This window comes from Astatotilapia calliptera, chromosome 20, assembly GCF_964374335.1.
Source record: "Astatotilapia calliptera chromosome 20, fAstCal68.1, whole genome shotgun sequence".
NCBI classification, from domain to species: Eukaryota; Metazoa; Chordata; class Actinopteri; order Cichliformes; family Cichlidae; genus Astatotilapia; species Astatotilapia calliptera.
In genome coordinates, this window is record NC_137441.1 from 4,716,023 (window position 1) to 4,730,654 (window position 14,632).

A 14,632-nucleotide genomic window follows, 5' to 3' on the forward strand; every position below is an offset into this window, starting at 1 on the left:
GCATTTATCCACAACACCTAAAGGCCGGTGGTGGAAATATTGTCTGACATTAAACCGTCCGTGGCACAAAAAAGTTTGGGGACGGCTGGGCTGCATATATAAACCTTTAACTTTGAGCCTTTTTGCTGATATCCAGCCTCTAACGCTGACAGCCTCTAACTATCTCCTCAAAGACTCACACATGGACTCGTCTCCATATTTGTCCTGCTGGATCTCAGTCCTGCATTTAGTTCATGTTAATGAAGAATGATGCAAACAGGCTTCTGTGATAGAGCCGGTACTTTTTAAACTTTACAGGTCAAAGTCTGGGTCACGGTCTTATCGTCAGCGCTGAATGAGGTTACTGAGATCCATCCATAAGGTTATGCTTCAATATTGCCCAGACTGCTGGGGGGCTTCTTATAATGCACTCACCACCTCAACCAACTCTGCTGTCTTTTGCTCTCCCTGCATTTATGTGTTATTAATAACTATTGAATATCATTAACTTTGCGTTTTTGGTCTCCTGTAGTTTGTGCTTTGTCACTGCTATTCTTACACCTCCTCGTACTGGTATCATCGGCTCCTGGGCTAAATCAACAATGTGTGTTATTATTATTTTGTTTGTTGTCTCCCTATGATCTTTTCTAAGTGTGCTCGAGGCGGCTTCCTGTTAAAAGGGTGTTTTATTCTCCCTCATGTTGCTAATAGGAGAACAGTTGGCCTTCTCTCTATAGAGTGAGTCCAAGGGTTTTTATCTTGAAATAGAAACTGCTTTGAATGGATCAGTGCTGTATAAATAATAAATAAAGAATGAACTTGAAAAAAACAAATCTAATTCTGCACGTGTTTTTCAGACCACCATACAAATGAACACACATTTTAATTTCACTTACATGAAGAATTTATGTCGTTCAAAAATGAAATAAATAAACCATGAAGTAAAATAAAAAATAAACTAACAAATTCTCAACTTTCTAAACAATTTTTTGTTGTAAATGATGATCTAATATAAAATAAACTGAACTTCATTCTACACCTGATTTAACTCACACTGCTGTGTTCTTGTTTCATTATGCAATGGCAGTATCCCTTTGTTAACTGTGCAGAGTCTAATCTGACTGGGAAATTATACTTATTGTTTTGTAATTGTAATCTAACAAACAATAAGGTCTCCATTTTTGGATTTACCAGATTTAATCTGACCAACAATGTTGGGATTTTGCCCAGCTTTTGTGTTTGAACTCCTTCCCCTCCACAGTTGCTTTTCAAAAATTATTTTCTATATATTCAAACTGCTCAAGAATATCCACCAAGAAGCTCTTTAACATCCAAATGATGCCAGTGATACATATACTCCAATAGCCACTCTATTTCTTGTTCATTACCTTACTTTAAAGGGATCCCAGTCCATATGTGCACCAGTCTCCAGCACCAGTGTATGTTTATGAAGTCTTTTTGCAACCCCATGTAATCTAAAACAAGACATTTGATGTATTTTGCTCTGTGTGGAGTAAATACTGAGTAATCTCTCAGTTTTTAGTTCAATACTTCACAACCTCCAGTTATTTTAACCATCTTTAGGGCTAACTCGCTATAATCTCTATATTCATGCTGTATAAAGACAGGTGTGCTCTTACTTCAAAAAGCCGCAGGATGTTGGCCACCATGATCGACACAGAGCTGGCTGATGCTCCGATCACTCCCACCACCCTCTCCGGCTTTCGGATGATGGGCGGCTCGCCATTGGAGCAGCGAATGTCGGATGTGTCTTTCTGGATAAGAGCCTGAACAAAGGTGAGTGACTGTTCCAGAGCGTAGGTGTCTCTGGAGCAGGTGTCCAGGATCCGGGCCCCAAGTGTGATATTTGGCAGCAGCTCAGGGTCGCTGTTAATCTGGTCCAGAGCGTACAGCATGGCCTCCATGCGGTGGATCCCCTTTTCCTTCTTTAGCTCCCCACAATTTACACCATGGGGTCCGCGGGCATGGATGGGGAACAGCCCGCCCAGAGTGATGTCACCTGGTATCTTTATGGAGTGGGGGTGGAAGTGCTGGTGAGAAGCGCTCACCTGGACCACCTGTCCACCAGTCCAGAGGCAGAGAGATAGCAGGAGGCGGGGCCACAGATGATATTGGTAGAAAGTGCAGAAGAAGACATGAAGGTAATGAAGATGACGATGATGGCGGAGGGGGAGAGAGGATAGGGCAGGGCCTGATGATGTCATACTGAGGTGATGTTCAGAACTGAGCTTTCATCCTGCTGTGGAAACCTAAGGAGACAAGAAACAGTCAGTGGTGTCAGTAACTCCACTACGACTCAAAGATTGTCCTGGTTTTTGTGAAGAAAATAAGACCTGGGTTGATCTAATATAGCCTGAAAATGATCAGAACTGTTGCATAATAATCATAACTCATTAGACTGGTTCTCTGTGTAGGCATACAGAGGCAATATTTCACTACATTAGGAAAAAATGTGTCTAGTTCAGAGTCAGAAGAATCAGCTTGTGTGGGTTTGATAATGGCCAACAGGATGGCGTGAACTTTATTTCAGCTCCATGATGGAAATTAACAAAATGAAATAAATTTGATACAATTTGTGTTTGCTGTGCTATCACATATCACCACAAAAATGTGATAAGCAAAATACAAACAGAAACTGGCACAGGTCCTCAAATGGCTGCTTCATTAAACGGTCAGAGCCAAACTCTGCGAGGCTGTGAAAGGACAAGCGCACAGTTTAGCTTTTAGGGGCATTTTGAGGCTACAGTCAAACCCACAGTTGCTTCACACACTCAGTTCGCCAGATTTATTACTTCCTCTTTGATGATCACAGCAGTTTTCAGCTGTGCTAACATTTTAAAGAGATAAACTTTATTAGCAATCACAGTTCCAGTGGAACAGAGGAAAAGCTGGCTCTGTTCTTCTTCTTCCACCTGCTCTCTTTTGGGGTCACCACAGCAGATCATCTACCTCCACTGCACCCTCTAAACCATCCCCTCAACACTCTGCATGTCCTCTTTCACTGCATCCATGAATCTTCTCTGTGCTCCTCCTTTTCCCCTGCCCGGCAGCTTCATATTCAGCATCCTTTATCCAATATATCTGCTCCTCTGCACACGTCCAAACCTTCTCAACCTCATGTCTCTAACTTTGCCTCCAAACCGCTGAGCTGTCTTTTGCACCTTGCACCACCTCTTATCCTTTTGTCAGTGTCACTGTCTCCAAACCTCCGTTAGAAATAATAAACTATCTAATGATGAATGACTCCAATAATCACTGCCATTTAACACACTACTAATCAAATTAAAGTTGAATCAGATAAAATGCTCCAAATCTCTAAGCTCTACTGTACTCTTTATTTTTTGCTCCTTCAGCAGTTTGACACATCGTACGTGGCAGATGAAAGCACCAGAGAAGACCAAAGATAAGCTTAATTGCATGTTTCAAACTCACCATAAAAAAAAAGAAAAACCGCTTTTTACACAAATTAAACAAAAGTGCGAGCCATGTTAACGAGACTCCAGCTTCACTCAGATCTTTTCCTCCTCCTTCCTTCTTGATTTTCCCAGAGGAACACTTCCTGATTAGATTAGCAGTCTAGTAATGATCAGATGATGTATTCTCACTAAGCACTCCCTGGTAAAGCATTATCTCTATATTCATGGAAAAATTTTGTTTCCTAGTACTGAAAAAAAATGCAGACTTAACCTTTTTTACTTTTGAGTGAAAGTCAGAAACTTATGTCTGTGCTGAATTTAATTAAGGATGTTGGATCCATCAGCAGCTCAGTTTGTTCTTGAAGTAGAAAGTCAGTTTGATATGTGTCATATTTTAATCTTAAATTAAGATTTTATTAACAGGATCATCCAGTGAGCCTGGTGGTTACTGAAGAGCAGCGAGAGCCTGTTATCAGTGAGCCGGAGGGGCTTTCAACAGAATGAGTCTTCAAAGAGGAAGATGGAAGTCCTGAAAAAATGATCTGCAGCGTGTGAGGCAAGAAGCATCTCTCAGCTCAACATCCTCCAAAAATTCAATATTATTGAAAAAAGCAATCTAAAGTTTAACAGTAATAGAGCGACCATCAGAACATAGACATTAATCACTTTCATGTATCTATTTATTGATCAGTTAAGTCACAAATATATTGATCAGATGAGTTCAGCTCATTGAATGTTTACACAGCCAAATGCGTGCTGCACATCACATTCACTCCTCCCCGGAGGTTAATCAGTTATCTGGGTTTAAAAGAAAAATAACCCTCACAGTTGACCATTACATAAAAGCAGCTTGTTTTCCGTGTTCGCCTGATAGTCCTGCTGTATCGTGGACTGGTTTCATTCACTGGTTCTGCTGGAATCATTTTCTCTGACTGGTTTTCCTTCACCGGGTTCTGCACTCACCGCAGCGGGATCCCTCTCCTCGCGGTCCGAGCTCAGTCCCGAACCCGCTCCGCCTGCAGGTCCGCAGACAGCCGCCGCTCCTCTCCGGTAAACTCTCCGCTGGTCCCGGCGACTGAGTCAAACTCCGGTTCACCTCCTGCTGCTCCTCCAATCAGCGGACTGAATATCCCGTCTGTCTCTCCACCTGCCTGTCTGTCTGTCTAATTAAAACATGCCCACTAACGCTCGGCGTGCACTGGTTTTACCATCCTTATGAGGACTGGGCTGAGGACTTCCCTGCAGCGCGAGGACCACGTTTTGCTCGCTGCTGTTTGAAGGTTTCCGCAAATCAGGTTGAATCATGTTAATGAGGGTCTTTGCGAGCACACAACGAGAAAGTAGGTGTGTGTGTTCCGTGAACATGTTTTTACTTTATTATTAGCTTTTTAATTTAGCCCAGTGATTATTTTAGAGTCGATCTCTGAAGGTCAGGTGTGACAAAAAGTACAATTTTACTTATATAGGACATTTCAAGGTAAATATAAAATGCTTCACAACCAAAAAGTTACCTATAAACAAGTTTAAAAGAATGATATTGAGTAATTTTTTATAAACAGACTGAATCCACCGATCTCAGGCTGAGAGATGGGGGTGATTCACCGTCCATACGGAGCTCTACAACTAAAAACCAGATTCTTAAAGTGGACTCTGAAGCTAATGAGGAGGTTTTACGAAGACAAATGAACAATGAACAACAGCAATCCAGGGGTGATGAAATAAAAGCATTAATGACAAAACATTAACATTTTTAAGTGAGTGAACATCTGTAGTGAAAGCCGAGGTTTCTGAAAAGGACCTGCAGTTTCCTTTAGCTTAGGCACAAATCTGTGCTGAAGGACTTCTGTTTGGTCTTCACTAAGCTGGAGAAACCAGTAACCACCCTACTTTTAATAAAGCATAGGCATATCCAATTTCTGTAACTCAGAAACATCTCTGGGCAGCAGTTATAAGAAATGCCCTGAAAAGTGCCCAAAATGTACCAAGCTGACCCTTTGTTTACCGACAGCCACCACTGCTGGCTTCCGTCACTTCTGAGTGTTTACCTGCTCAGGTGTCGGACAGGTGTTCAGTGTTTACCTCCTGATGTTTAAACCCACTTTGATCTTCCTGTGTGTAGTGATAACAACATCTGTTGCTAGGGAACATCTGCCTGTAAATATTCAGTGTCAAAAACAATAATAATAACAAAAAAGTTCGGAATGACAAAAACTTCTTTGAAATTATTTCAGTTTATTTCTGCAGCTGCCAATCATGTCAGCAGAAGTGCATCATGGGAGATGGTGTTTATTTATTAGTTGCCCTTTCTCTCCTTACTTCTGTGTGGAAAATCCACACACTGAAGAAGCTTTTTTCAGCTGCTCCCTTATTCACAACAGCACAGCAGGCAGCTCGACATGTTTTAATTTGCTAGATTTGTATTTATGTCAGATGTCCTACCTGAAGTAACCCCAACAGGCTTTGTGTGTGGACCCTCCCATGAGAAAAGACAGACTGTATATAAAAGATGGACACCGGGCATTGCTGTTAGCGTCTGGATTTTGAAGCCATAACCACGAGTGCCTCCAGAATTTTTTTCATATGGGGGCCACTAAAAATATTGAGATGGCGCACCAAAAACAGAACAGTGCAGGGACACAACGAAGGAAGGGACGACGGGAAATCGTGAAGGCATGACAAAAGAATTGTATACAGTTAATTCAAAATGATACACAATATTTCAACTCACTGTGAAGTGTCTTCCTGTCTCTTGTGCTCATGTTTAAAATAATAACCAAGACTGGACAGTCTTGTAAATTTTGGGGGGCGGCCAGTGGCCCCCCTTGGTGGCGACCCTGGCCATAACATTTGTCCAAAAATGGCTGGATCTGAAAGGTGCTTCATCAATGAAGTTCATTATTTTAATTGTTGCTGTCACAATAATAAAAGAAAAGAATAAATCCATTTCATGTCAAAAAACTTTATCTTAATTGCCCCTCAGGGATAAATAAAGTTTTTTTGACTTTGACTTGACCTAAATGAAATTTAAACTCAACAGGTGAAAATTCCAGACACGATTTCTACAAGCAGTCATGAAGCTCTCCATTGTGGCTTGATGCTTATAGTCATCAGTCAGTAAGAAGCTTTAACACATCAATCCTCTTGTTTTCCATCAGTGAAAAGCGAGGACATCCCAAAGCTCGCCGCTGTATTTCTACCCCACCCCTTAATTAAGCGACCCTTAGGCACTCTAAACAGAATCACACTCATCATGGACTGAGAAGGTGGACTGGAAACGAGCCAGTGTTTCTGCCTATTTCCAGCAGAAGAAAAGCTTGAACACAACAGTAATGTGTGTTGCACCTGAGGGTAAGACAAGATCGTCTCAGTAGAAACAACAGAAACAATGTTTTAATAAACTAAATGAATCCAGATGTGTCTGTAGTGCTAATCTCCCTCTATAAATATTGACATATCTAAATATGAAGAATATGCAAGCAAGAGGGCCACCCTCTAACCTCTGACCCCTGCTCTTCTGCAGAGCAGCTTCTCTAAACGCAGAAGTATTCAGCATCTGCTCGGGAAAGTCAGGGATGAACGGCGCAGACAGGAGGAGCCACTGACTGATAACCAGTTCTGTGTCTCCACCTGCTGGACTCAAACTGAACTTTATTTAAACAGGAACCTCCTGTGTGAACACAGCAGTGTCATTAAATCCACACAAGACAAATGCTCAATCAGCCTCTTCTTACTGGACAGTTTCCCAATAATCAGCTGCTTGTGTCTTTTGGCTCAGCAGCTGATTGGTCAGTGTCCATTCGAGGCCGTTTGCTGTGCGCCATTTCTGATTGATCGGCATCTCTGAAGCCTTCGGGGGTGATCTGGTATTGCACCATGGTTTCCACGTGACATGGAGACTTAAAGATGGTCGCCAGACGCCGCGACCCTTCCCACTGTAGGAGGAGCCTGATTGTAGGGGCGTGGCCCCAACACTCCCCAAGGGCAGGGACAATGTGCGATTGGCCGTCCCGGATCCGGGTCGTCATCTGGTTGGTGATTACCACTGCAATGTTATGGTTTATTGCCATGGTGATTAGCTGCTGGCCGACGCCATTAAGGAGGTGTGTCCTTTGTGAAAGCTCGTCAAAGAGCAGGCGGAAAGGAAATGCCACACTGTCGATCACCAGGAGGCGGATCTTTGGATGCTGGGACAGGAAGTCAGGAAGTAGATGGAGCTCAGCTAGCAGCTCCACATAGTCATGGCAACGCACCTGAGTGAGGCGAGATAGAGAGCCAATCAGAATTTTAGAAGTTTGCAGATGCATAGTGACATCACTGCATACATCACTTAGTAGACATTACCAAGAAGATGTTGGACAGGATGGTCTCCACGGTGAAGGTCTCCATGGCGGCTCGTTGCTCATCGTCCTCAGCCAATAAGGAGCAGTGTCTAACGGCAGCTGCTGCGATGTCGGTGACCCTCTGAAGCAGGAAGCTGCCCACTGTGTCAATAAACATCACCTGACCTTCGACCCCCCCGAAGCACTGAGGCACCTGAACATCCACCGCCAGCTGCAGACTGAAAGGGCGACATCATCACTCACTTTACTGATCCACATCACGGTGACTAATTTTCCTCGACTGTTTTCCTCACGCCATCATCACAGCTCCAAAACATCTGTAAGGTTATAGATGATGGTGTGTGTGTGTGTGTGTGTGTGTGTGTGTGTGTGTGTGTGTGTGTGTGTGTGTGTGTGTGTGTATTTCTTACCACAGCTGCGTTTTTCCGATTCCCGGAACTCCACAGACTTCCGTTATTTTCCCGACAGGGATTCCTCCTCCGAGACATTCGTCTAGCTGAGAGGAGAATGTCACGATGCTCCTTAACTCCTCCTCCTTCTGCAGGAGCTCCAGAGCGGTCAGAGATGCTGAGATGTCACCACTTCCGCCTCCTCCTCCTCCACCTTTCACAGCCTTCAGCACCTCCACAGCCTCCTCTTCGCTCAGGCCGGTCTCTGAAATGAAACTCCTCGATAAATCTCACGTACTTGTTTTCTTCCAAAGGCTCAGCTGTGTTTCACATAAAAAGCAGCCTGATGTTTATTGTGATGAAGAACGTGACTCAGTTCAGTGTCAGTGTTTTGAGCACCTTCCTGTCCATAAGTCTGCATTTCAGCAGAATATAAAAGGTAAACAAACAAACAGCTTTCAGCCATCCCTGCTCCTTATTACAAACGGTCTTCTCAGAGGCTATGAGAAAACCATGAGTTACCAGGACGCTGTGAACCTGTTTTAGCTGTGATTTTTACTGCTGCAGGGCTTTAAAAGACAGACGAGCTAAAATGTGACACATTTTGACCGGAGTTTTTGGGAACTGTGGGGGGAAATGGAGCGGTACCTTTGCTAAGCTTGTCCGGTTTGAAGTCCAATAGGTCCGCGGTGAGCTGGAAACCAGCACTACCCAGTTTCAGCCTCACAGCCTGGCTCAGAGGCAAACTGGACACCGGTCTCTGCATCTCCGCTGCTAAACGCTAACAGCTTCAAAGCAACCCGCCGTCACCGGCGTGCGTTTCACACGCGAAAACAAAAACTTACATCCGGATTGAATTTCAAAATAAGAGCCGTTTGACTTCCTTCAGCTGTTAATGATCTCTTGTTTCACTTTTTGAAAAAATAAATAAATCTAATATTGGTCCTGAATTTGGGATCCTCCTGTTTGCAGCATTTCTCGCCAGGTTTCCTGAAGGTTCGATGACTGAGTGCAGAACATGGTTCCTGGGATTTATTAAACTGAAAAAACAAGGTGGAAGAAATACAGCTTAGATTAAAGTTTGTAGAGAAAAACACTGCAGGATTTTTAGACTCATGAACCGCCAATGTCCTAAAGATGGAGCTGCGCTAGAATTCAACATCATATTGTTTTTAAGAAATATTTTACAAAGTCGAGAAAGGATTTTTCAGACTCTTTATTTAAGTAAATATCATAATCTACAGAAGTAACAGTACATGAAGTTCAGCATGTGAAAATACTTTATAACTAATTATTCAGAATCATATCCATGGCACTAATGAATCAGACATACTAGTCCATTAATGTGTATACCACTTTAATGTTGTAATTGAGAAGTTTTTCATTATTTCTGTACTGCCAGGCAGCGATGGCTATAATAATACAGCAGAACGTAGTAGTAAAATAACAGGTAATACCTAAAGCTTTAATAAAAATGCTATGGAGTTTAAGGTACATTTTGCCCACCTCCCCCAGCTTTGACATCATTTCACACAATAAATAAATAAATAAATAAATAAATAAATAAATAAATCTGATTAAAAAATTGTTTCAACAAATAAACTGCTGGGGAAAGACAAAATTTTTTCCTTTATGAAAGAAGATTAAACAACGCCCACCTAATGTTTTATTTTGAAGGCATAACCGGAAGTCAACTGTCAGCTGATCTTTGTTAGTGCGACGCTCTGTTTCGTCAATCACATGCGACGGTTTGCGCACGTGAAACGTAACTGTGACAGAAGTTCGTCAAAGAAACCTAAAGTAAGCATTTATTGTGAGTTTTAAGTGTTTTAGTTTGAAAATGTCTGCACGCGGAAGTTATTCTGGGTCCAGTTTTGCTGCTCTCGCGATTATCTCTTCAGTCTGAGTCACGTGCAAACACGTTTTGTTTTATAGAGATGGAGAGAAGAGAGGAAGACGAGGACACGAAGGCGCTTGCTCAGACTGAAGATGAAGAAGAACAAGACGAGGAGAAGCGGGAAGATGGTGATTTTGATGATGATGAGGAGGAGGAGGAGGAGGGAGCTGCTGCAGACAGAAGAGATGATGAGGATAAAGATGTTGGTGACAAAGACGCTGTTGAGGTAAAAGAGAAGAAGAAGAAGGTAAAGAACGTATTTCAGGACAGGAAGTGCGTCCCTGGAATCATCTACCTGGGTCATATTCCTCCGAGGTTCCGCCCCAAACAGCTGAGGAACCTGCTATCAGTGTACGGAGAGATCGGACGCATATTTCTACAGCCTGAAGGTACAAGTACTACCAGAATACACACAGATATTACTACCACAGTATAACACAGACAGTATGTGGTGCAGATATACTCATTCGATACACACACAACACTAACGAATGAACGAAAACAAACTGTACCTGGATCAGTAATCTAGAGTACCAGCTCTCTGTGCTTTCTGGGTGTTTCTGGGAGTGATGGAATTTAAAAAAAATGAAACAAGGGTCACTGTTTCATTTTTCACAGTTTATGTCCATCCATCTATGCATTTTCTTCCGCTTATCCGGGGTCGGGTTGCAGGGGCAGCAGCCCGAGCTGAGAAGCCCAGACCTCCCTCTCCCCAGCCATCTCCTCCAGCTTATCCGGGGGAACACCAAGGCGTTCCCAGGCCAGCCGAGAGATATAATCTCTCCAGCGTGCCCTGGGTCTGCCCCGGGGCCTCCGTTCGGTGGGACATGCCTGGAAGACCTCGCCCAGGGGGCATCCTTGTCAGATGCCCAAACCACCTCAACTGGCTCCTTTCAGTGTGGAGGAGCAGCGGCTCTACTCTGAGCCCCTCCCGAATGGCCGAACTTCTCACCCTATCTCTAAGGGAGAGACCAGCCACCCTTCGGAGGAAACTCATTTCCGCTGCTTGTATTCGCGATCTCGTTCTTTCGGTTTATGTCCTGAAAAAAAAAAAATACACAATTAAAAGCTTCTCCTGGATATAAAAATTCCAGAGGGTCCAGTCCAAAAATGCCTTTTTTTGATTAACCTACAGACAGGCAGTGCTCTGAACTCTCAGACTTAAACCTTGTGTGGATGCCTTTTGTTATGGAGCGATACTAAATGTTTAAAGCAGAATTTTTCAGTGAGTGTCTGCATTCTGCTTGTTTTTTGGTTCTGTTTCCCCTCGAGGGGTTATTTTATACGAAATAAAACACTCCACGAAACGCACTCGAGCTGTAATTTTACAGTCAATGGTTTTATATCACATGTGGGCAAGAGTCAGCCTTCAGAACATCTCACTTCAGCCCACAACATCCTAAAAGGAAAACAGAACTCCTCCTCCAGAAATCAATAAGAGGCAGCGTTAAGCCAAGATGTCCCGAACTGCAACGGGTCTGTACTGATCTATAACTCGACTCCAGATTTACCGCTGACCTGATCATCCCAACAAAAGATCTTTAACTAACAAAGATGTTAGGGCCTTGGGAGGCTTACTGAAATAAAAATAAATAGAGGAAATATCCTTACTTCTAGTCTGTTTGGTGACATCTTTATTAAACATTATTTAAACTCTTAACGGATGTATTTATTGAGACCTTGGATGTCTATAAGACTGAGTCAGCTGCTTTCAAAAAGGTTTGTTTTTATTGAAATATAGGAAACATAACATGTTTAAAATTTTTACGATAAATATTCTAAATTTATCACCAAAAAAGTTTAAGGGACCTAATCTGTGTTGAGAAAATGTACACTCAAAGATCAAATGAGTGACAAATTAAAAAACCTGAATCAGTGGGTCTGATGTGGAGTTGGAGAACGTGGCTACCAGTTTTGTGGGTCCACCTGTCCTGTTGGGGGACAGGTAAAGTTCTGAGAGGCTAACCTGATCCTGTGATGGTACGTTTCAGCCATGTTAAACACTTGATCTCACACGTCAGCGCCACTGCATGAACAGCAAGTGAGGAAAAGTGAAGCTTTCACCATAGCCCCTCAGATATTTATCACCTGTTAATGTTCGATGCGCTCATCTTGCAGACAGACAGGTGAGGAAACGGAAGAAGAAGGCTGGGCTGCGGAGGTGTGACTTCACAGAAGGATGGGTGGAGTTCAGAGATAAACGTGTGGCTAAGAAAGTGGCGGCGTCGCTCCACAACACGCCGATGGGAACCAGGAAACGCCAGCGCTTCTCCTCTGACCTGTGGTGCATGAAGGTAGGTCTCTTCTTCCCTATTAATGCACACCGGTTACGCTGAAAATGCAGACAGACAGTTGTTTAATGTCATCATAGTGTCAAATAATTTGTCCCTACTGCTTACCTGTGTCCGCAGTACCTGCACAGGTTCCAGTGGATTCACCTGAGTGAGCGGCTGGCCTACGAGCAGACGGTCCTAAACCAGAGGCTCAGGACTGAAGTTTCACAGGCGAAGAGAGAAACAAACTTCTACCTGAACAACGTGGAGAAGAGCGCTCACCTGGACAAGCTGAGAAAGAAGAGGCAGAGAGACGGAGAGCAGGTAAATGCTGAAGCACGAGCTGAAGCGACGAATGTTAGCCCTGCTCAGGCAGAGACGCACGTTCGCTCTAAAACTGTTTGTCATCGTCAGGTGGAAGAGAAGACGTGGGACTTCACTCAGCGCCAGACGGAGGAGGAGATCCAGATGAAGAAGAAGAGGAAGAAGGACTCTGTTTTGCAGAAGCACCTGGACAAGGCCCGCCTCATGGAGCAGAAGAGCCAATCGAATGTCTCGCTTCTGACCAAAATTTTCAACTCCAAACCGTCACAATGACAACAGAGAGATGCTTCATGAACTCCTGGACCAATGTTTCCATAGAAAGTGTAGATTCCTTTCCCCAACCAATCAAAGGCCAGTTTTGGCAGGGGAGGGGGCGGAGCAAAGGGAGTGGAGGAGAGCCAATATGGAGGAGTCATTCCACTTCCTTTTCAGCTCATTGTATAGAAATTGTTGTGATTAACTTACAGGTACAGAAGAGGGCGCCCAGTGAAGCTAATGGCAGTGCCGCTAACATGTCTGAGCTGAAATACACAACACTTATATTTAGATTTTATTAAAGCAAAGTTGAGTTTGCTCATAAGATGCTAGCATTCTGCTAAAACATGCTGATTGGTCTGTCACCTCGAAGCACGTTTCCCAGTGATGACTCCCAACAGGCGTTACAAGCTTAGTTTAACCAGAGCAGGAAGTTTCCATGTGTGGATCCGGGCTGCTGACAGAAATTCTCTGATACTCACTTCAGCAGAATGTGGTGCTGCGAGGTCTCTTAAACCTTCAGAAAGATATTTGACTGCAGTCGAAGATCCACAGGGCCTCATATGGTACACGCTACCCTGTGAGTGTCCACTGAGAGTCTGGAGTGGGAGTTCTGGATTATATTAAAATATTTTTGGAAAGATTCAATATTTTTTCTTCACGTGTTATTTTATGTTAATGTTTGTGCGCTGTTCCAGCGATGCAGTGTTGGTGAGCAGACATTTCTGCCTGGGTATCTTTTCGGGATCAGCTCACATGTCATCAGGCTTGAGGACAGAAGCTGGGGTCATTTCTGAGAGAAGAAAATCACTGGGGACAAATTCTGTGGGCTGGATCTGCTGATCACTGGAGAATTACTATTCAAAGGTCTTGAGCCACTCCTGGTTTCTTGATATTTTGTTAGGAAATTGGGAAACAGTTTGAATAAACTCATGGGTTCATGAGCATGAAATTCGATATTTGATATGACGCCTTTATTTTTTCACCACAGCCTTCAGGAATAGTTCTCCGAAGTTGTTCTTTGGATGTCGGCTGCCTTTTGTTCTCTGTGACGATGATCCCACACTGCTTCAGTGATGATGAGGTGTGGGCTCTGGGGAGGCCGATCCATGACTGATTGTGTTTTTATATGCAGCTTTTACTGCATTGGCAGTATGTTTGCAATCACTGTCATGTTCAAAAATGAAGTTGTTGCTAATTAGACCCCACAGATGGTATTTTATGTATCAAAAGATGTTGATACTCTTCTGCATTCATAATTCCATCAATTTTGACAAAATCTCCAATAACACTGAAGTCCAAACCCACATGATGACAGAGGCTGTTTTATAGATGGCTGCAGACACTCACTCTCTCCTGACCTCCTCCATACGTATTGATGATTACTTAAACCAAACTCTGTACAACCTGAGGCAGGATTTTTGAGTCATGTTCCTTTGTAGCCACCCTTCCACTGATACCATTTGTGATGAGGCTTCAGTGATGAGTGGATCAACTCAAAGACCAGACATGTGTCAGGGCTTTTTTTCCTGTTTCTTAAAGGACATTACTCCACGTGTCCAGTTACTCTCCACATTATGTCAAGATATGGACATAACAGCGAATCAGCTTGCTGGTCTAACAGTCATGTTTGGTCATTTTTTATAGATTGAAAAGCAATGAACGAACAAATTATGTGTTTGTGACGAGCTACTAACAAAGTGATTATTTAACTTTTTATTTAGTAAAAGTATAAAAA

At 43.2% G+C, this 14,632-nt stretch overlaps 2 protein-coding genes across 5 annotated transcripts in view; one reads left to right on the forward strand and one right to left on the reverse strand.

The window, feature by feature from the left end:
* grm6a (glutamate receptor, metabotropic 6a) overlaps positions 1-7,170 on the reverse strand; it is a 36,564-nt gene extending 29,394 nt beyond the window's left edge. For both annotated transcript variants that reach the window (XM_026154638.2, XM_026154637.2), the window contains exons 1-2: positions 4,380-7,170; positions 1,620-2,249 (exon numbers count right to left, since the gene is read on the reverse strand). In XM_026154638.2, coding sequence (XP_026010423.2) covers positions 1,620-2,204 — 585 coding nt within the window. In that variant the 5' untranslated portion in view covers positions 2,205-2,249; positions 4,380-7,170. The remainder of the gene's footprint in view (positions 1-1,619; positions 2,250-4,379) is intronic.
* A 438-nt stretch (positions 7,171-7,608) lies between these two features.
* Positions 7,609-13,542, forward strand: abt1 (activator of basal transcription 1). Of its 3 annotated transcripts, XM_080295276.1 has the most exons (6): positions 7,609-8,018; positions 8,172-8,584; positions 10,081-10,431; positions 12,161-12,336; positions 12,454-12,639; positions 12,730-13,542. In XM_080295276.1, the coding sequence occupies exons 2-6, from the start codon at positions 8,272-8,274 to the stop codon at positions 12,910-12,912; spliced, it is 1,209 nt and encodes a 402-aa protein (XP_080151402.1). In that variant the 5' UTR covers positions 7,609-8,018; positions 8,172-8,271; the 3' UTR covers positions 12,913-13,542. The 3 variants fall into 3 exon arrangements, with proteins under 3 accessions (XP_080151402.1, XP_026010179.2, XP_026010180.2); XM_026154394.2 differs by lacking the exons at positions 7,609-8,018; positions 8,172-8,584 and adding an exon at positions 9,829-9,945; XM_026154395.2 differs by lacking the exons at positions 7,609-8,018; positions 8,172-8,584 and adding an exon at positions 9,888-9,958.
* Positions 13,543-14,632: the final 1,090 nt, after the last annotated feature.

Coding starts and splice junctions, on each gene's coding strand:
- abt1 (XM_080295276.1), top strand. CDS start 8,272: ATGCTCCTTAACTCCTCCTCCTTCTGCAGGAGCTCCAGAGCGGTCAGA. Junction 8,585..10,080: donor ATTTCAGCAGAATATAAAAG/GTAAACAAACAA, acceptor TTTGTTTTATAG/AGATGGAGAGAAGAGAGGAA. Junction 12,640..12,729: donor GGCAGAGAGACGGAGAGCAG/GTAAATGCTGAA, acceptor TGTCATCGTCAG/GTGGAAGAGAAGACGTGGGA.